The sequence below is a fragment of the Podarcis melisellensis genome (assembly GCF_964234715.1).
Source record: "Podarcis melisellensis genome assembly, chromosome: 8".
Lineage (NCBI taxonomy): Eukaryota > Metazoa > Chordata > Lepidosauria > Squamata > Lacertidae > Podarcis > Podarcis melisellensis.
In genome coordinates, this window is record NC_138540.1 from 61,792,246 (window position 1) to 61,807,416 (window position 15,171).

At 45.9% G+C, this 15,171-nt stretch overlaps 1 protein-coding gene across 3 annotated transcripts in view; it reads left to right on the top strand.

Annotated features, from left to right (window-relative positions):
• Window positions 1–15,171, top strand: part of DLGAP3 (DLG associated protein 3) — a 178,801-nt gene that overhangs the window by 140,154 nt on the left and 23,476 nt on the right. For 2 of the 3 annotated variants that reach the window (XM_081921190.1, XM_081921192.1), the window contains exons 3-4: window positions 3,003–3,125; window positions 3,943–5,033. In XM_081921190.1, the coding sequence (XP_081777316.1) occupies window positions 4,008–5,033 (1,026 nt within the window). In that variant the 5' untranslated portion in view covers window positions 3,003–3,125; window positions 3,943–4,007. The remainder of the gene's footprint in view (window positions 1–3,002; window positions 3,126–3,942; window positions 5,034–15,171) is intronic. The other variant, XM_081921191.1, reaches the window with a different exon arrangement.

A 15,171-nucleotide genomic window follows, 5' to 3' on the forward strand; every position in this document is an offset into this window, starting at 1 on the left:
CTAGGTTGGCAGGAGCAGGGACCAGGTAACGGGAGCTCACCCCATCGCAGGGATTCGAACCGCCGACCTTCTGATCGGCAAGTCCTAGGCTCTGTGGTTTAACCCACAGCGCCACCCACAGTGCCAATTAGGTAGATTCATCTTTAAAGGTGAACTGAGCTGAATTCTCCCTACTTCTTTATTCCAGCTGCACCAAAGTCAGTGGCTTCTAGCCATAATGACTCTGCTCTGCCTCCACAGTCAGAGGCAATAATGCTTCTGAATACCAGTCGCTGGAAGCCAAAGGCATCTGGTTGGCTGCTGTGAGAACAGGATGCTGGACAAGATGGACCATTGGCCACTTCCAGCAGGCTCTCCTTGTATTCTTATGGTTCTACACACACGTTTCTCCATCCAGGCAAGCAAGAGTCATTGTGACAGTTCAGGGACACATCCCAGCCAGAGAAAAGCACTCAGGAAGTGCATGGAGCAGGGCAGATGAGGGGTGTGGCTTGCAGAGAGTGCCATGGGCCAAAAGAAAGAGGCCTGGGGGCCGCATTCAGCCCCTGTGCCTGGGGGGGGGGGACTCCTGCTCTAGACTTGTAGCCAATGAAGGGAATTATTTCACTCCTCCATTTGTATTCAGTGATTCAAACAATCTTAAAAAGGCAGCCATCCAGCAAAGCTCAGGTGGAAGCTGAAGAAAGATCTATTTTGTCGCCCAGAACTGTGGCTAAGATCAGGGTCCTAATAAGACCCCGGCATGTGTGCATTATGCTTTGTATTTGCTCCCAGTGCCTTGCCAAGACACCTTAGGACAATGGTGACAGAGAAACATCCTCCCAGCTTGAAATGTTGCAGTCCCCTCTGCACATTTTTGAAGATGTGCAGCTTTTTTGTGGGTGCTTTGCCTTTGCCTGACAAGTGCCCTGGCATCCCAGCTGAACTGACAAGGCAGCCGTCATGCAGGTTTGAGGATGCCTCTTGCCGCAGTTGCTTCCCCTCCCGCTTTTTAATGCTGCAGTTTTATATTTATGAATAATTGAAGTGTGATTTGTGGCTTGCAGGAGCCTGGCTGCATGGCGCCCCCATAAATCTGCTCCAAGAATGGAGTGACCTTGTGCCTTTTCTCTCTCCCCTCTGCTTTTCTTTTCCTTTGGCCTCCTCTCCCCTCCCCCTTACATTCATTCATCTATCCGTCCACCCTTGCATTTTTTATGAATAGCTAAAAATGAATCCACACTTTAAAAAAAAAAGGCAGGGGGAGTGATAACATGAAAAACTATCCACAGGGGCTTCTCAACTCCTGCCATAATGTTTTGTCCTGGAATGGGAAGGTACACAGATATCTCCTTCTCAAGTCTAGAGCCACCAGCTTTTGCATCCAAACATACCAGCTTCCTCTTTAGGGTTGCCGACACTCAAGAGCCAGTACAGTGTAGTGGTTAAAGTGTCACACTAGGATGTGGGAGACCAGGGTTCAAATCCACCATTAGGCATGAAGCTCACTGGGTGACCTTGGGCCATTCACAGACCCTCAGCCTGGCCTACTTCACAGGGTTGTTGTGAGGATAAAATATGAGGGAAAGGAAGTGAGCGCCAAGGCCTCCTTGGAAGAAAGGTAGGATATAAGCTGGCAATTGAATCCTAGGCTGAATGAAACCATTGGTCCATCTAGTTCAGTGGTTTCTACACTAACGGGGGTTCTGTAGAATTTCAGACAAGGGTCTCTCCCAGACCTACCTTGCAGCATGGGTGTCTCAAAAACAAGTCATGCCAGACTAATCTTATTTCCTTTTCTGATAGAGTTGGTGGATCAGGGGGATGCTTGATTTACTGCTTTGCTGGTTTCAGGCTGTATTTTTGTTTTCGTGATATTGTTTATTGTTTCAATGTTGTGCACTGCTTAGAGGTTTTTAAAATATTAAGCAGCTTCGAATTTCTTTTAAATGATGAATAAACAAACCAGCTATATTCCAGCCATACTACACCTGACAGCACTATATCAGACTCTACCCCGAATACACCAGGTTCTACCCACAGCCTGCTAGATTCCACCCCCAGCCCATCAATGCTCCGTCCTCATTCTCCCACATCCCACTCAGCCTTTGCCCTAGACCAGCTGGCTCCACCCATCATCCACCAGATTCTACCCATGCAAACAGTTTGCCAGATGGAGCCTAGCACAATCCAAAGTGTATTTATCTATATGTACAGAGGATGGGGGAGAAATCTGATGCAGTTTGCATTTAAAGGTGAACCCACACCATCTGCATTTTCCAAAACAATATGAGGACTGAAACAGCCATCTTCAAAATTTGCAGTTCACTGTATTTGCAAGGCAGTTCTCCAGCCAAGTGATGTGTACAAAAAATGCACATAGTGGTGCAAAGTGAGCATTGAAATGCATATGTAAGTAAAAAACAATATACGCAACAGTGTATTGATTGATTTATTGTATATTTGAGGTAATTGCTTTGCAAAAATGTATATATTTTGAAAAATTGTACATACGTATATAAGGAGAAATTCATCCCAAAATGCTGGTGAATTTTCATGAGAGCTTTTTAAAATTAAAACCGAGATGGAAATGTAATGTGGAGAACTGAAGGTTGGGAAACTGAGAGAAACTGAAAAGTGATAGATTTGCCCACCCCTAGGTTGGCGGTGGGTTGCTTTGTTTTGTTATGGTGGGTGAAGATTCAAACGTACTTCTTCCCAACCTGCAGGAAAAGCTTCACCACTCAATTCTCCTGGTTGAAACTGAGAAATGTGAGATCAGCAGGGATCTGTTCTTTCACAGCTCAGGTTTTTTTGCCCCTTTTCCTTCCCTGATTGTTTGAAATCTGGTTCCAGTTGCAAGCTGCAGTCACTTTTGAGTCAAAGTTTTGACTAAGAGCTAAGGGGGTGGGGAGGTCTCTCCAGTGGTGCTGAGCTTGATTGAAGTTCCTGCAGGTGGGATTGGTATGGATCAAGGTCTCCGATCGCTCCATGGCCTCGGCCTTCTCTCCATCTTGTTTCAGATGCTGATCATCCAAGGAGGAGACAGATTTGGAAACCTTTGCTCAGGCTCACCTGCTTTTGCTTTTTGGATGCCTGTTCTTAAAAAAGGAAAGCCTGAATATGTGCCCCCACACTAGGGATAGGCAAGTAAATTTTGGTTCCTCTCTGTTTCTCGCAACGTTTTAGTGCAAATTTATCTTAATCTACATATATTTCTATGTAATTTTGCCTAATATACACAGATTTGCAAAGCAGTTTCTCCTGGTAATGCATATGTTGTTTTCACTAACACATGCATTTCCAGGCACACATCATCAAAGTATATGCAGTTTTGTGCATTACTTGGCTAGAGAACTGTATTCCAAAATCTGGGGAAATGGAAATCTTGTGTGTTGTTTCAGAAAATGTGAATCAGTTATGTTAGCCTTTAAATGCCAACATGGGGGCCTCCGGATGTTGTTGCACTCCAACGGCAGCCATGCTATAGTCATATATTATATGGCTATCCTACCCTGAACATTCTCATTTGATCATTTTTATCTCTGAAGCTAAGCAGGGTCAAGCCTGGTTAGTAATTGGATGGGAGACCACCTCCTTGTCTCAGTAGAGCATGAGACTCGTAATCTCAGCGTCATGGGTTTGAACTCCACATTGGACAAAAGATTCCTGTATTGCAGGGGGTTGGACTAAATGACCCTCATGGTCCCTCTACAATTCTATTATTCTATTAGCATGTCCAGTGCCAGGGACTACAGGAAGTGGAATACAAGAGCACATGGAAAGCATGTTGGCTAGCCCTGGTTTCCACCAGCAGGCAAAACCTTTCCAGGTTTCAGAAAGAGATTTTTTTTTCCCCAGCACCAGGGATTGAACCTGGCATCTTCTGCATGCAAGAAATGTGTTCTCCCACTGAGCTTCTGCTCTCCCCTCACCTGTTTTTGCTGGTATTTCTCTTGGTAGGTTCGTCTGCTGCCACCCCACCAATGGCAAGATGAGTTGGCCACGCAGCGCACGGTTATGACACCATGAAGAGTTACCATGGGGAGCGCAGCCAGTCACGAGAACACCCCTGCCACTGCGTCCCAGAGGCCTGCGACCAGCCGATGGAATACATCCACCATAGCCAGGAGTCTCGCCAGCCATACCTCCTCAGCCCCAGCGAGCCTTGTTCCCTGGACCACTACTGCCCATCGCGGGGCTCTGCCGAGGCCCCGCTCAGCCTAACGGAGCCCCTCTCAGCCGCCAGCAGCAGCAGCACCTTCCCTAGGATGCACCACACGCCGCAGCAGTACGACTCCTGCGACGAGTGCATGGCGGCCGCCCACCCTTCCGGCAAGATCAACCGGCTGCCCCCCACTCTCCTCGACCAGTTTGAGAAGCAGCTGCCCCTGCACCACGACGGCTTCCACACCTTGCAGTACCAGCGGGCCAGCAGCACGGAGCAGCCGCGGAGCGAGAGCCCCAGCCGCATCCGCCACCTCGTCCACTCGGTCCAGAAGCTCTTTGCCAAGTCTCACTCTCTGGAGGCCCCCTCCAAGCGCGAGTACAACGGCACCAAGATGGAAGGCCGGGGGGGCGAGGGAGGGTACCACCACCACCACCCTCACCACCACCACCGCCAGTCGCGCCACGGCAAGCGCAGCAAGAGCAAGGACCGCAAGCTGGATTCCTCCTCCTCCTCCTCCCGCCACCGGAACAAGATGATGGGCTGGTGGAGCTCCGACGACAACCTGGATAGCGACAGCAGCTACATGGTGTCCGGGAGGCAGCACGCCATCGACCAGGCCACCCAGTACTGCGTGGACACCCCTGAAAGTGCCTTCAGAGACTTGACCTTGAAGAGTCTGAAGAGCGGAGGTGGGGAGGGCAAGTGCTTGGCTTGCGCGGGAATGTCCATGTCCCTCGATGGCCAGACGCTCAAGCGGAGCTCCTGGCATACCATGACCGTCAGCCAAGCGCGGGAGGCCTACCCCAGCTCGGGAGGAGGCCCGGAGAAAGCCTTGATGCTCCAGGAGGCCAAGGCCAAGGACCGATCCTATCATTATCTTCAGGTAAGGAGGTGGGTAGAGGCTGCGCTGCTGTAGAGGAGGAGCAAACTTTGTGTCTTCAGTTCCATTCCCTAGAGCCCCTTAGATACAGAGATATAGATGTCTATACCTTGATCAGGAATGGGGATGTTTTTGGATTACAGTCCCCAGCATCCTTGGCTGTGCTGGCTGGGGCTGATGGGATGGGCTGATCAGGCATGTAAAGCTGGGACGGCGCATCCCATGCGCTGCGAGATGTGCACTAGTTAAAAGGGGCTTGATTCCTTGATCCAAGCAGCATATGAGGAGCCCCCTTCCATGATTGCAAGTCATTCCATTGTAGGTTTGATCATGGATTAAAAAGCATGCAGGGAATAAGCCCCTTCCTACTGACCAGGCCTGCAAAAAGAAAGGAAGGGGGGAGGAGAGCCTTGGGCTTTTCAGATTCCCTGCCACGCTGTTTCCAAGGGCAAATGCCCATCTATCCAATAAATGGCCAGCCTGGATCACTTTCAAAGGCTCTCCCCTGACGGTTTCTTCCCCAAGCTTAAGACTCCCCTCCTGCTGATTCCGAAAGCTCCCCCCCCCATTTGCCGCCTTGCTCTCTATTCCCTTTGCTCTCCTTTGCATTCCCATGATGCACTGCAGCTCCACCTTGATGTCGGTGATTAGAGAAATGTCAGGGCTATAATAGCCTCTGCCTGCAAAAGGAAGAAGAAGCACAAAGGCGGCTCTCTGTTTTAAAAGGCCCGAGGTTTCTGAGGAGCTGCTGGCTGCGTCAGCTTACCAAGGTGTCCGAAGACATCCGAGCATTGCGTTGCTCTTGCTAATAATGCCCAAACAAACAATTAAGATGAACCACCTTGCTCATCTCTCGGAGGGCGGTTTCTGCACAGGCCTGATCAATGGGCTCCGCACGCTAATGAGGAGGGCAACCTGGGACAAGACAGCCAGAGAAAAGGCATGGGGGCCTGAAGGATCTCTCCAGAATTAGTTGCTTATGGAAGCAGATGCATGAAACCTCTCCCCTTTGGCTCTTTTCTAAGTCTCCTAAGGGCCAAGCATGTAGGGTGAGGGGAACCGGGTGTACCCAACCAAGCATCTGGAGGGCTGGCCTAGGTTGAAGTGCAGGCCCACTAATATATTAGAAGAAAGGCAAGCTAAATTATTGCTGATGTTATTGCTGTTGTTATTATTAATATTATATCCCACCCTTCCTCCAATGGAAACAGGGATGGGAAACATGCCAGTGCTAAAACAAGACAACTAAAATATCTCAAAACAGTTTAAAAATTACGTACCTCCTAACAAACAGGTCCAACCCATCCTGTTTCTACCTTAATCAGCTAGTTATAAAAGTGAATCTACATGGAAATGTCTATTTAAATGCCTATTTTGTCACATATAAATATATGTTATCTAACTATTCACATTTAAAACATGTTTTATCTTAAAATATATTTCTCCACACATTTGAATAGTGGTGCAACAATAAAACTGCTAGCGCATTTGCAAAGCTAAGCAGGGTCCACTATGGTTTCAACTTGAATGGGAGACCGTGTGTTGAGATTCCTGCATTGACTCTCAGGGTCCCTTCCAACTCTGCAGTTCTATGATTCTATGTTTCTTGAACTGAATACTGTTTCACAAAATTCTGAGAGGTGCAACATCCGAAGGATAATTTCATTCTGACCTGTGCATTCCTCTAGGAGGTGCGGGTCAGGTCAGCTTGCTTTGGAATCCACAGAATTCCACAGAAGTTGATGGCTGAATTGCACGTTGACTTGGAATGATTAGCCACACCTTGAGCTTTAGGGTGCTGGACTCTTTGTTCTTTATCAAAGGGCAGTAAACTGCCTTAGGGGGCACAGGACAGAACATGTCCAACACAAAGGGCAACATCTGGGCACCACTGACACACACACTCTGGTTCTGCTGCCTGAGGTCATCTCCTCACTCTGCCTACTAGTAGGGCCGACCCCGTCTAAATGTTTTGCCAGAGGCATTAAGAAAGGTGAATTTGGTGGGTGCTCTTGTACCTAGGGGCCTTGTAAAGCTGTTGTCCTCCTCCCTAGGAACCAAGGTTCCTGAAAATGCTGAAGAGGTAAGGACAGGTCTGGTGCATTGTGCGGTTAACCCAGCAGTATTCCTCTTAGTCAAGGGCTTGAGAATAATTTTGCCTAATTTCCTGGACTGAGTTCCCAGTTTTCTGCCTTTTGTTCCTCAGATCTCTTGTTCATATTCCTGGCTGGATGCGCAGAGTGAGTGTTGGCGCTCATTTGGCTAGGAAGCTGACAGAAACAGAGAGGCGACTTGGCATAGCTGCACACTACTGGTGGATGTGTTGATCCTGGTGGAAAATTAAGCAAGATTCTGACCCCAGCTCAAAACACAGCCAGATCCCAGAATCTCACTCCAATTCCTTGCTTCTGAAGCCTCGCATATATTTCGATCTCTGCCCTGATTCTTCCCAAAGCTCAAGGCAGCTATCCATGATTTAATACAAATGAAATATTGTTCAAGCAGTAGGCCCAGTTCACTGTACAGATAACATGTAGAAAATAAAATGACCCCCACAAAAACCCACGCTTGCTTAGATCCAACTGTTAACAACGGGAACCTCTTACAGTTAGGACTGTGCAAGTAATTAAAGTTTTTATTTGCTTGCTTGCTTATTTGTTTGCTAGCAGAGTTGTAAGTAAGAAGATGGGCAGGTGAGGGCTGGCTGAGAGCAAGCTGAGGTTGGTGGAGCTAAACCCCACTCAGCCTAATGGACCAGCCTTCACTGGCCAGAATTACTCCCAGTCTCAGATACTGGCTGGTGGAAGGGGAGATCAGGTTAGAATTAGGCATTTTCAGGGGAACTTCAGTGGGTGGGGAGAGGGTTAACTTCTGCCCCATACTTGGCCTTGGCATTAAATAGCAAACTCAGGCTTGGGAGCTCCATGTTTACTCTGTAACACATATCTCTGCCCTTGGGGGGGGGGGGGCTTTGATTCAGGTGGCATTCAGGTGGCGAACTTACCCAATTCACACTTTCCAAAACAAGATGTGAGTCAAAAGTCAGCCATCCTTCAAAATTCTCACATACGCATAAACATATACGTACAAGCATTGATTAAAATGCATGTATTAGTGAAAAGAACATATATGAATTTTAGTGGAAATTGTTTCACAAAGTTCTATTAGGCAAAAGGTGTATCAATGTATATTAATGCAAAAAATGCATTACAAATGTGCATTTTAGGAGAAATTTGCACTGGTATGCTAATGAATTTTTATGATGATTTTAAAACACACACACACACACCTTGGTGGAGAAATGTAAAGAACTTAAGACAAGATAATTGAGAAGCTGGGAGAACCTGAAACTGACAGACTTGCCCAGTCTGCCTTTTCCCTAGATCCAACCAGGCTGCCTTGTGCAGCTAGGGTTGGGGTTTGCTTTCCTTTTGCAATCTGCCTGCTTCAGTCCCTGGCTTCCTCCTGCATCCCCCGTCCTCCTCCTCCTGTCTTCCTCTTTAGCATGCACCTCACAGACTTTTGCAGAGGTCCCTGGCCTGCCGGCCTTCAGCCTGCATCATCAGGGCATCCCCCCTCCCCTAGCACACACCTGGATGGCTGGATGGCTTGAATGAGCCTAGCAGCTGCTGCATTACCACCCTCCCTTCTTTCTCCCGGTTTGCTTCCTATTATAAAACATTTAAAGGTATTTCTTTAAAATAAATGAACAACTGCTGCTGGAAGGAACCAGGACTCTTCATCCCAGCTGCTGTTTGAGGAACTGTGATTGAAAAATATACATATATCCCCTCATAGAGCTGGGATACTCAAGTTACATCATGATGGCAACGACGACATGTATTTGTCACTTTTTAAACCAAATTGTCTCAAAGTAACTTACAGGATAAAAATAGAAATTATTAATATTACTATTTATTAAATTTGTTGGTCACTTTATCTTGCCCAATGTAATCCAAAGCGACTTACAGCCGAACGAATGAACAAAAAGCCCACATAGATGCATTAAAACCAAGCTGGGGGGTGAATTAACAAGGAGCATTTGCACCCCATGCAGCTACTAAGTTTTCAACCCCTGTTTTCACCTTCACCCCTATAGCCATGCCTTCCCCCTATATTTGTTTGCTTCAATCATCTGGCAGGAGACTCCTGGGTGGGCTCTCAATTTGCATATCTGGTCCTTTCTGTGACATGCTGCTTCAGGAGGACGCCAAATCCTGAAACTAGCCCTCCTTAGGAACACAGACCCACCACGTAATACACACACAGGGACGCAGGTGGCACTGTGGTCGAAACCACTGAGCCTCTTGGGCATGCCAATCAGAAGGTTGACGGTTCGAATCCCCACAACAGGGTGAGCTCCCATTGCTCAGTCCCAGCTCCTGCCAACCTAGCAGTTCAAAAGCATGCCAGTTCAAGTAAATAAATAGGTACCACTGCGGCAGGAAGGTAAACGGTGTTTCCATACGCTCTGGTTTCCGTCACTGTGTTCCGTTGCACCAGAACCGGTTTAGTCATGCTGGCCACATGACCTGGAAAGCCCTCTGTGCACAAACGCCAGCTCCCTCAGCCTGAAAGCAAGATGAGTGCCACAGCCCCATAGTCACCTATAACAGGACTTAACCATGCAGAGGTCCTTTACCTTTTTACCTAACACACAAACAGCTTTTTTGGAGCTGCTTCTATGATCTTCTAGCATGTGGCTGCTGTAGCTGTGTAAATATGCATTTATTTATTTAAAAGCATTCCTAAACCACTTAATATTTTAAAAATCTCTAAGCAGTGTACACTGTGTACAATATAAAAACAATATGCGTGAAACAAAATACAACCTAAAACCAATGGAGCCACGTAAGAGCAAGTAAAGAAGTGATTCAGAGGGTTCATACAAATAATTCAGGGTCCAATCTTATGGGTTAGGGAATGTCTGAGCAAAAAGATACATATTTTCAAGACATTGTGTAAAGCAGCTGGTAGCTACTGCTTCACCTGTGGTAGAGGGAAGGGCATTCCACATAACAGGGTCAACAGCAGAGAATGCCCCATTTTGTGGCCACCACCCTATGGTATTCTGTAGAGTGCAATGCCACAAGTAGACGTTCTCCAGTTGGCTTAAGCGATCAGAGTCAGGCAGTTTTTCATGCCTGAGATACAACCCTAACCCTAACCCTTCCCTTTAGGTAGAGTGAAATAATCCCCTCAGGTGGCAAATGCTGTGGACAGTGGGGCCAATACCCCAACTATGATCCTTTGCTGGGAAGACAAAGCTGTGTGTTCCATGTGGACTGTCTTGCACCGTCCCAGTCAATCTTTGCCAACCTGCCTTCCTCTAGATGGTGTTGGACTACATCTCCCATCAGCCCCAGCAAGCACAGCTGTGTTGGCTGGGGTGGGTGGGAGTAGTAGTCCAATGAAAGAAGCAATTAAAATGCAATTGACAATCACAGCACGTTACAAATGCTGCAGCCAACAGAAAAATCATTAAGCAGTCTGCCAAGACCTTTCACAATTTGCAAGTGGTCCGTGGAGGGCAGGGAGACGTTTGGGAACCACAGTCCTAATAAACACATTTTGTATACAATTTGGTGTAATATACATAATTTTGCCATCCATTCCCCTAATATAATGTAGTTGTATGCTATTTCCATTGATATATAGTATGCATTTCTGTGCACATTTTGTTCTGCCAGAGAACTGCATTGCAAAATTCAGAGAAGTATGAATTTAGTAGGATATTTGTGTTTCCGTTCATGTATTGTTTTCAGAAGTGTGAATTTCTCCAAATTCCCTCCCACTTATTCACCAAATAACCTGTGCTCTCTCAATATGACAGAGGAGAACACAGCAAGATGACTGGTGAGTTACTGAGTCTCTAGGGCCCTGTGTTATCATTAGCTAAAACCACAGCCCAACATTTCTCAATATATTTCAAGATCACATCCTGCAACAAGCATTACTCTGCTTGAACCAAACATCATTTTTATTTATTTATCCTACAGTATTTCTACCCCATTCCACAGCTGCAAAAACCTCCTAAAAACCAATAGAGTTTTGAAAACATGACACATTGGTTGGGAGGAGGGAGGAAAGCAAATTCTCATACTAGTTCTTCATTTTAAAAAAGTTATTATTGTTGTTATAGATATTTATTAATTGCCTTCCAGATAGACAGCTATATCAAGGCAATGTACAAAAAAGAGTGAAACTTAGTTGGATATAACCCATTATATTTAGTACATTGCCTTGATAGTCTAACTTAGTCATGTTCATTAATTTCAATAGGTCTGCTCTGAGCAATAAAAACAACTTTAAAAAACCCAATTAGGAACAACACAGAAAGCAACAGAATATGCATTTTTAAAACAATATGAAATGGACGCTGCTGGCAGAGGCCTATTCATCCAGCTGGGAAAGCTTGTCAGGAAAATAATGTCTTCATTCCCCGCCAGACAAAGTTCTTAGAAGTGTTCTTACCAGTTTCCCACACAACATTATCTCTCCCAACTGGATGCAGTAAACATCCCCATTCATGGAGAAGGAAATTCAAAGATTTGGTTAGTAGGTTGCTTTTGTTTCAGTGAGGCACAAGTTACTCAGGCCTTGTTTGTACAGTGGTGCCTCAGGTTACATACGCTTCAGGTTACATATGCTTCAAGTTACACACTCCGCTAACCCAGAAATAGTGCTTCAGGTTAAGAACTTTGCTTCGGGATGAGAACAGAAATTGTGCTCCAGCAGCGTGGCAGCAGCAGGAGGCCCCATTAGCTAAAATGGTGCTTCAGGTTAAGAACAGTTTCAGGTTAAGTACGGACCTCCGGAATGAATTAAGTACTTAAACCGAGGTACCACTGTATGCATATATCACAGTTGGAAGGGACCACAAGGGTCGTTTAGTCCAACGCCATGCAATGCAATAATCTTTCACCCAATGTGGGGCTCAAATCCATGACTCTGAGATTAAGCGTTTCCTGCTCTACTGACTGAGCTACTTCTAACCTTTCCCAAGCAGATGCCTCTGGTTGTTTTGGACTACAATTCCCATCCTGCTGGCGGGGGTGATGGGAATTGCAGTCCAAAACATCTGAAGGTGGCTAAATCCACAGTAAAGTTTTGCTTCATGTGAAACTCTGGTCAGGCCTGAGTGTTCCATTTCCCAGCATTCTCCAATCACAGGGGTCTGCTCACACTGGAAAACTAGTTCAGCCCTCAAGCCTGAGATTTAAGGCTCCAGTTAATGGAGGGGGGGTGTGCCAAGCTTGGGACAACAAAGATTGGAGACCACCCTCCACAGCCTGTGGCACTAGTCAAAGTCCTGCCTAAGGATCCCCCATCTCCCTCAGCCTGGACATATCAAAACTTATCCTGCTCCTTCTGTTTACATCCTTCTGCTCCCAGACATGATCCAAACTCCCCCCTTACCCCCAGCTTAGAGGCTTACTCAGCCAGCCAGCTCCATGACGGGCTTGTTCTTTTTTAATTAAAAGCTAATTAACTCTTCTCGCTCTCCCTCTCTGTGTGTGTGTTTTCCCCAGAGGGAAGGAGAGATTGAATGACACTTGACTTGATTGCCCATCCAGAGTGAGGGGCTGGAGGGAGGGGCTGCTGTATAGGGAACACTCCGCCCATCCCATCCTCCCTTTGGCTGTCCCCATCTCAGCCCACTGCAGCAGGGGGGTGGGCACAAGGATGAAAAGAAACATCCCTTGATGTTTCCTGGGAGAAAGAGACAAAGAGGCAACTGTGTCTGTTCCGGCCTCTTGCTCCCATCCACCTGTTTTGCCCTCCTCCTGATAGCCCAAGGGATGCCAACTCGTCACCAGAAACTGGTAAGGGTGTCATCGGTGCAGACAGATGTTTGCCTGTCTGCTTTGCTGCTCTGGTTATGGGTGGGATTTCATCTGCTGGAGGAGCTATGAGGTGAGGATTTCTGGATGGGAGAAAGCCCTGCCTCTTTCTAGAGCAGACGTGCTTCCATGGGGTGGGAAACGTAAAGACTTGGTCTGGGGAAAGTCCATCACATCTGGAGAGTCATGAACTGAAGGGTAGGCAGGGTTCAAGCTCCGTTGCCAACCTGGCAACCTCCAAATATTTTTGAACTATAACTTCCATCAGCTGAAGGGCACCAAGTTGTCAAAGGATGTTTTAGAGAACTATGATGTATAGGTCAGGTTGTGTCTACAAGTAGGCAGTTTCCAGCTTTCTGGGGGCTAAGAAGCCAGCTTTGGTTGCCTCTAGCCAAAGAGCTCTGTTAGCTGCAAGATCTTGATGAGTCCATGTTTTGGGTATTTGGAATTGCATATGGAAATGTGGTGATAACTTCAGTGGCTAACCTAATTGCCAGACTGTGCAGGGTATCAGGAGTTCCATCACTAGATCCCCTGGCTTTTTAGAAAACTTAAAAACAGCTACCTGGGGGGTGGGGTGCAAGTTGGATCTGAGCCACTGAGGTAGGGGGACTAATGCATTTCCCCAGACTGTTTCCCCAGTTTAACTCTTCCATGTGCCCCCCCCAAAAAAAAGCTTAGATCAGCTGTGGCGGTAGAGACAGCTCATCTGTATTTTACCTGTATTTTCACCTTTGCTGGCTAATTGAAGTTTGAGTGATTAGAATTAAAATTAGAATTAGAATTTATATACTGCCCTATACCCACAAGTCTCAGTGTGGTTCGCAGGATAAAATCAAATTATAAAACCACCACGTACATAATCAAAATAAAAGCAACAACAACTCAATAACCCTCCCCCAGTGCTATGTACATGATTTATTCTGTGTGTGTTGCCAGGGCTTTTTTTTCAGCTGGAACTCACCAGAACTGAGTATCGGCACCTCTTTGGTGCATTTGGGGCGAGCTTTAAAAAAGTTTCCTCTCTTTAAAAAGCTCACATATGATTTGGCTGTAGGAGACAATTGCTTTAAGTGTATGAAGCAAAATATGGCACATAGGACAACCAATTTTACGCATGTATCTTATTCATCCTTCTCAGTATGGGCTCCTGAAAGCTGTAGTCCATAACACCTGGTGGGCACCAGGTTGGTGAAGGCTAGTTTAATGTTTTGCAGTACCAACATTTTATCACCCCAAAAGAGAACTTAGCAGTTGTACTCATCTCTTATTTAATTTGTAAATCTTAATAAAAATATTGATATCTTCTAAGAACACTTAGCTTAATGTATTTTGAGATACAAGAACTCAGAGGAACACTCTGAACATCAAGTCAGATCCAGTTTGCACACACTTGTAGATCCCTTGATTTGACATCACCACCTGATGGCTGGTAGCTGAATGTGTGAATGGGCTCTGATGAAAAATGTATGTCTTCTTGAAATGACGTCTGAGAGTGAAGTTCACTCTCAGATAAGTATCTTTCAGTTGCAGCCTCCTGCAACTATGTTAGCCAGGATCAACCGCATAAATTAAACAATGGGTTAACAGTTGACTAGCAGACTTGGATTTGGCTGCTTTTTGGCTGCAGAAGATCACTGTTTTCTGAACTCGTACAATATATAAATACCCACATTTCTTTATGTAAAAAGTTTTGCTTAAAGCTCAGGGATAGAACTTTGAGTGGACTCTGTTGTTGTTGTTTTAAAAATCCAACTTCCTTTTAGATGTGAGTATTTTCCCCATGTGAATATTTTTAAGTAAAAAGAGCAATATTCATTTTGACATTTCACATGAAGATAGAAGGCAGCAGAGTCTGGAGAAGATGCTTTCAGAAGCAAGGGAATAAGGGTTGTATCCAACCATTGCAGCACTAAGTCAAAGTCTCTTCACAGCATCCTTCTTCCACTAGCAAAACGTTTTTGCTGCAGCAGAACATTGTTGTACAAGGAAATGCATAAGCAGGTTGCTGGTAACTTTGTTGCACAATAGATTTCACAATCTGTTGTGCAACAGATTACCCCTTGTGCAACTGTTGCAATGAATTTGTCTGCTGTACAACATTAAAACTCACCCATTTGCCAACACAAAAGCCCTTACACCAGCAAGCAGAGAACATTAGATACAGTCCTATGACACACACCAAAGAAAAAAAGCCCACAGAAGAAGAAAATAGCTGGGCACATTTGCATCCTAGTTTCTATCTTATAATGCATAAAAAACACATCCATTCTATGCAGATAAACCAGTTTATGATT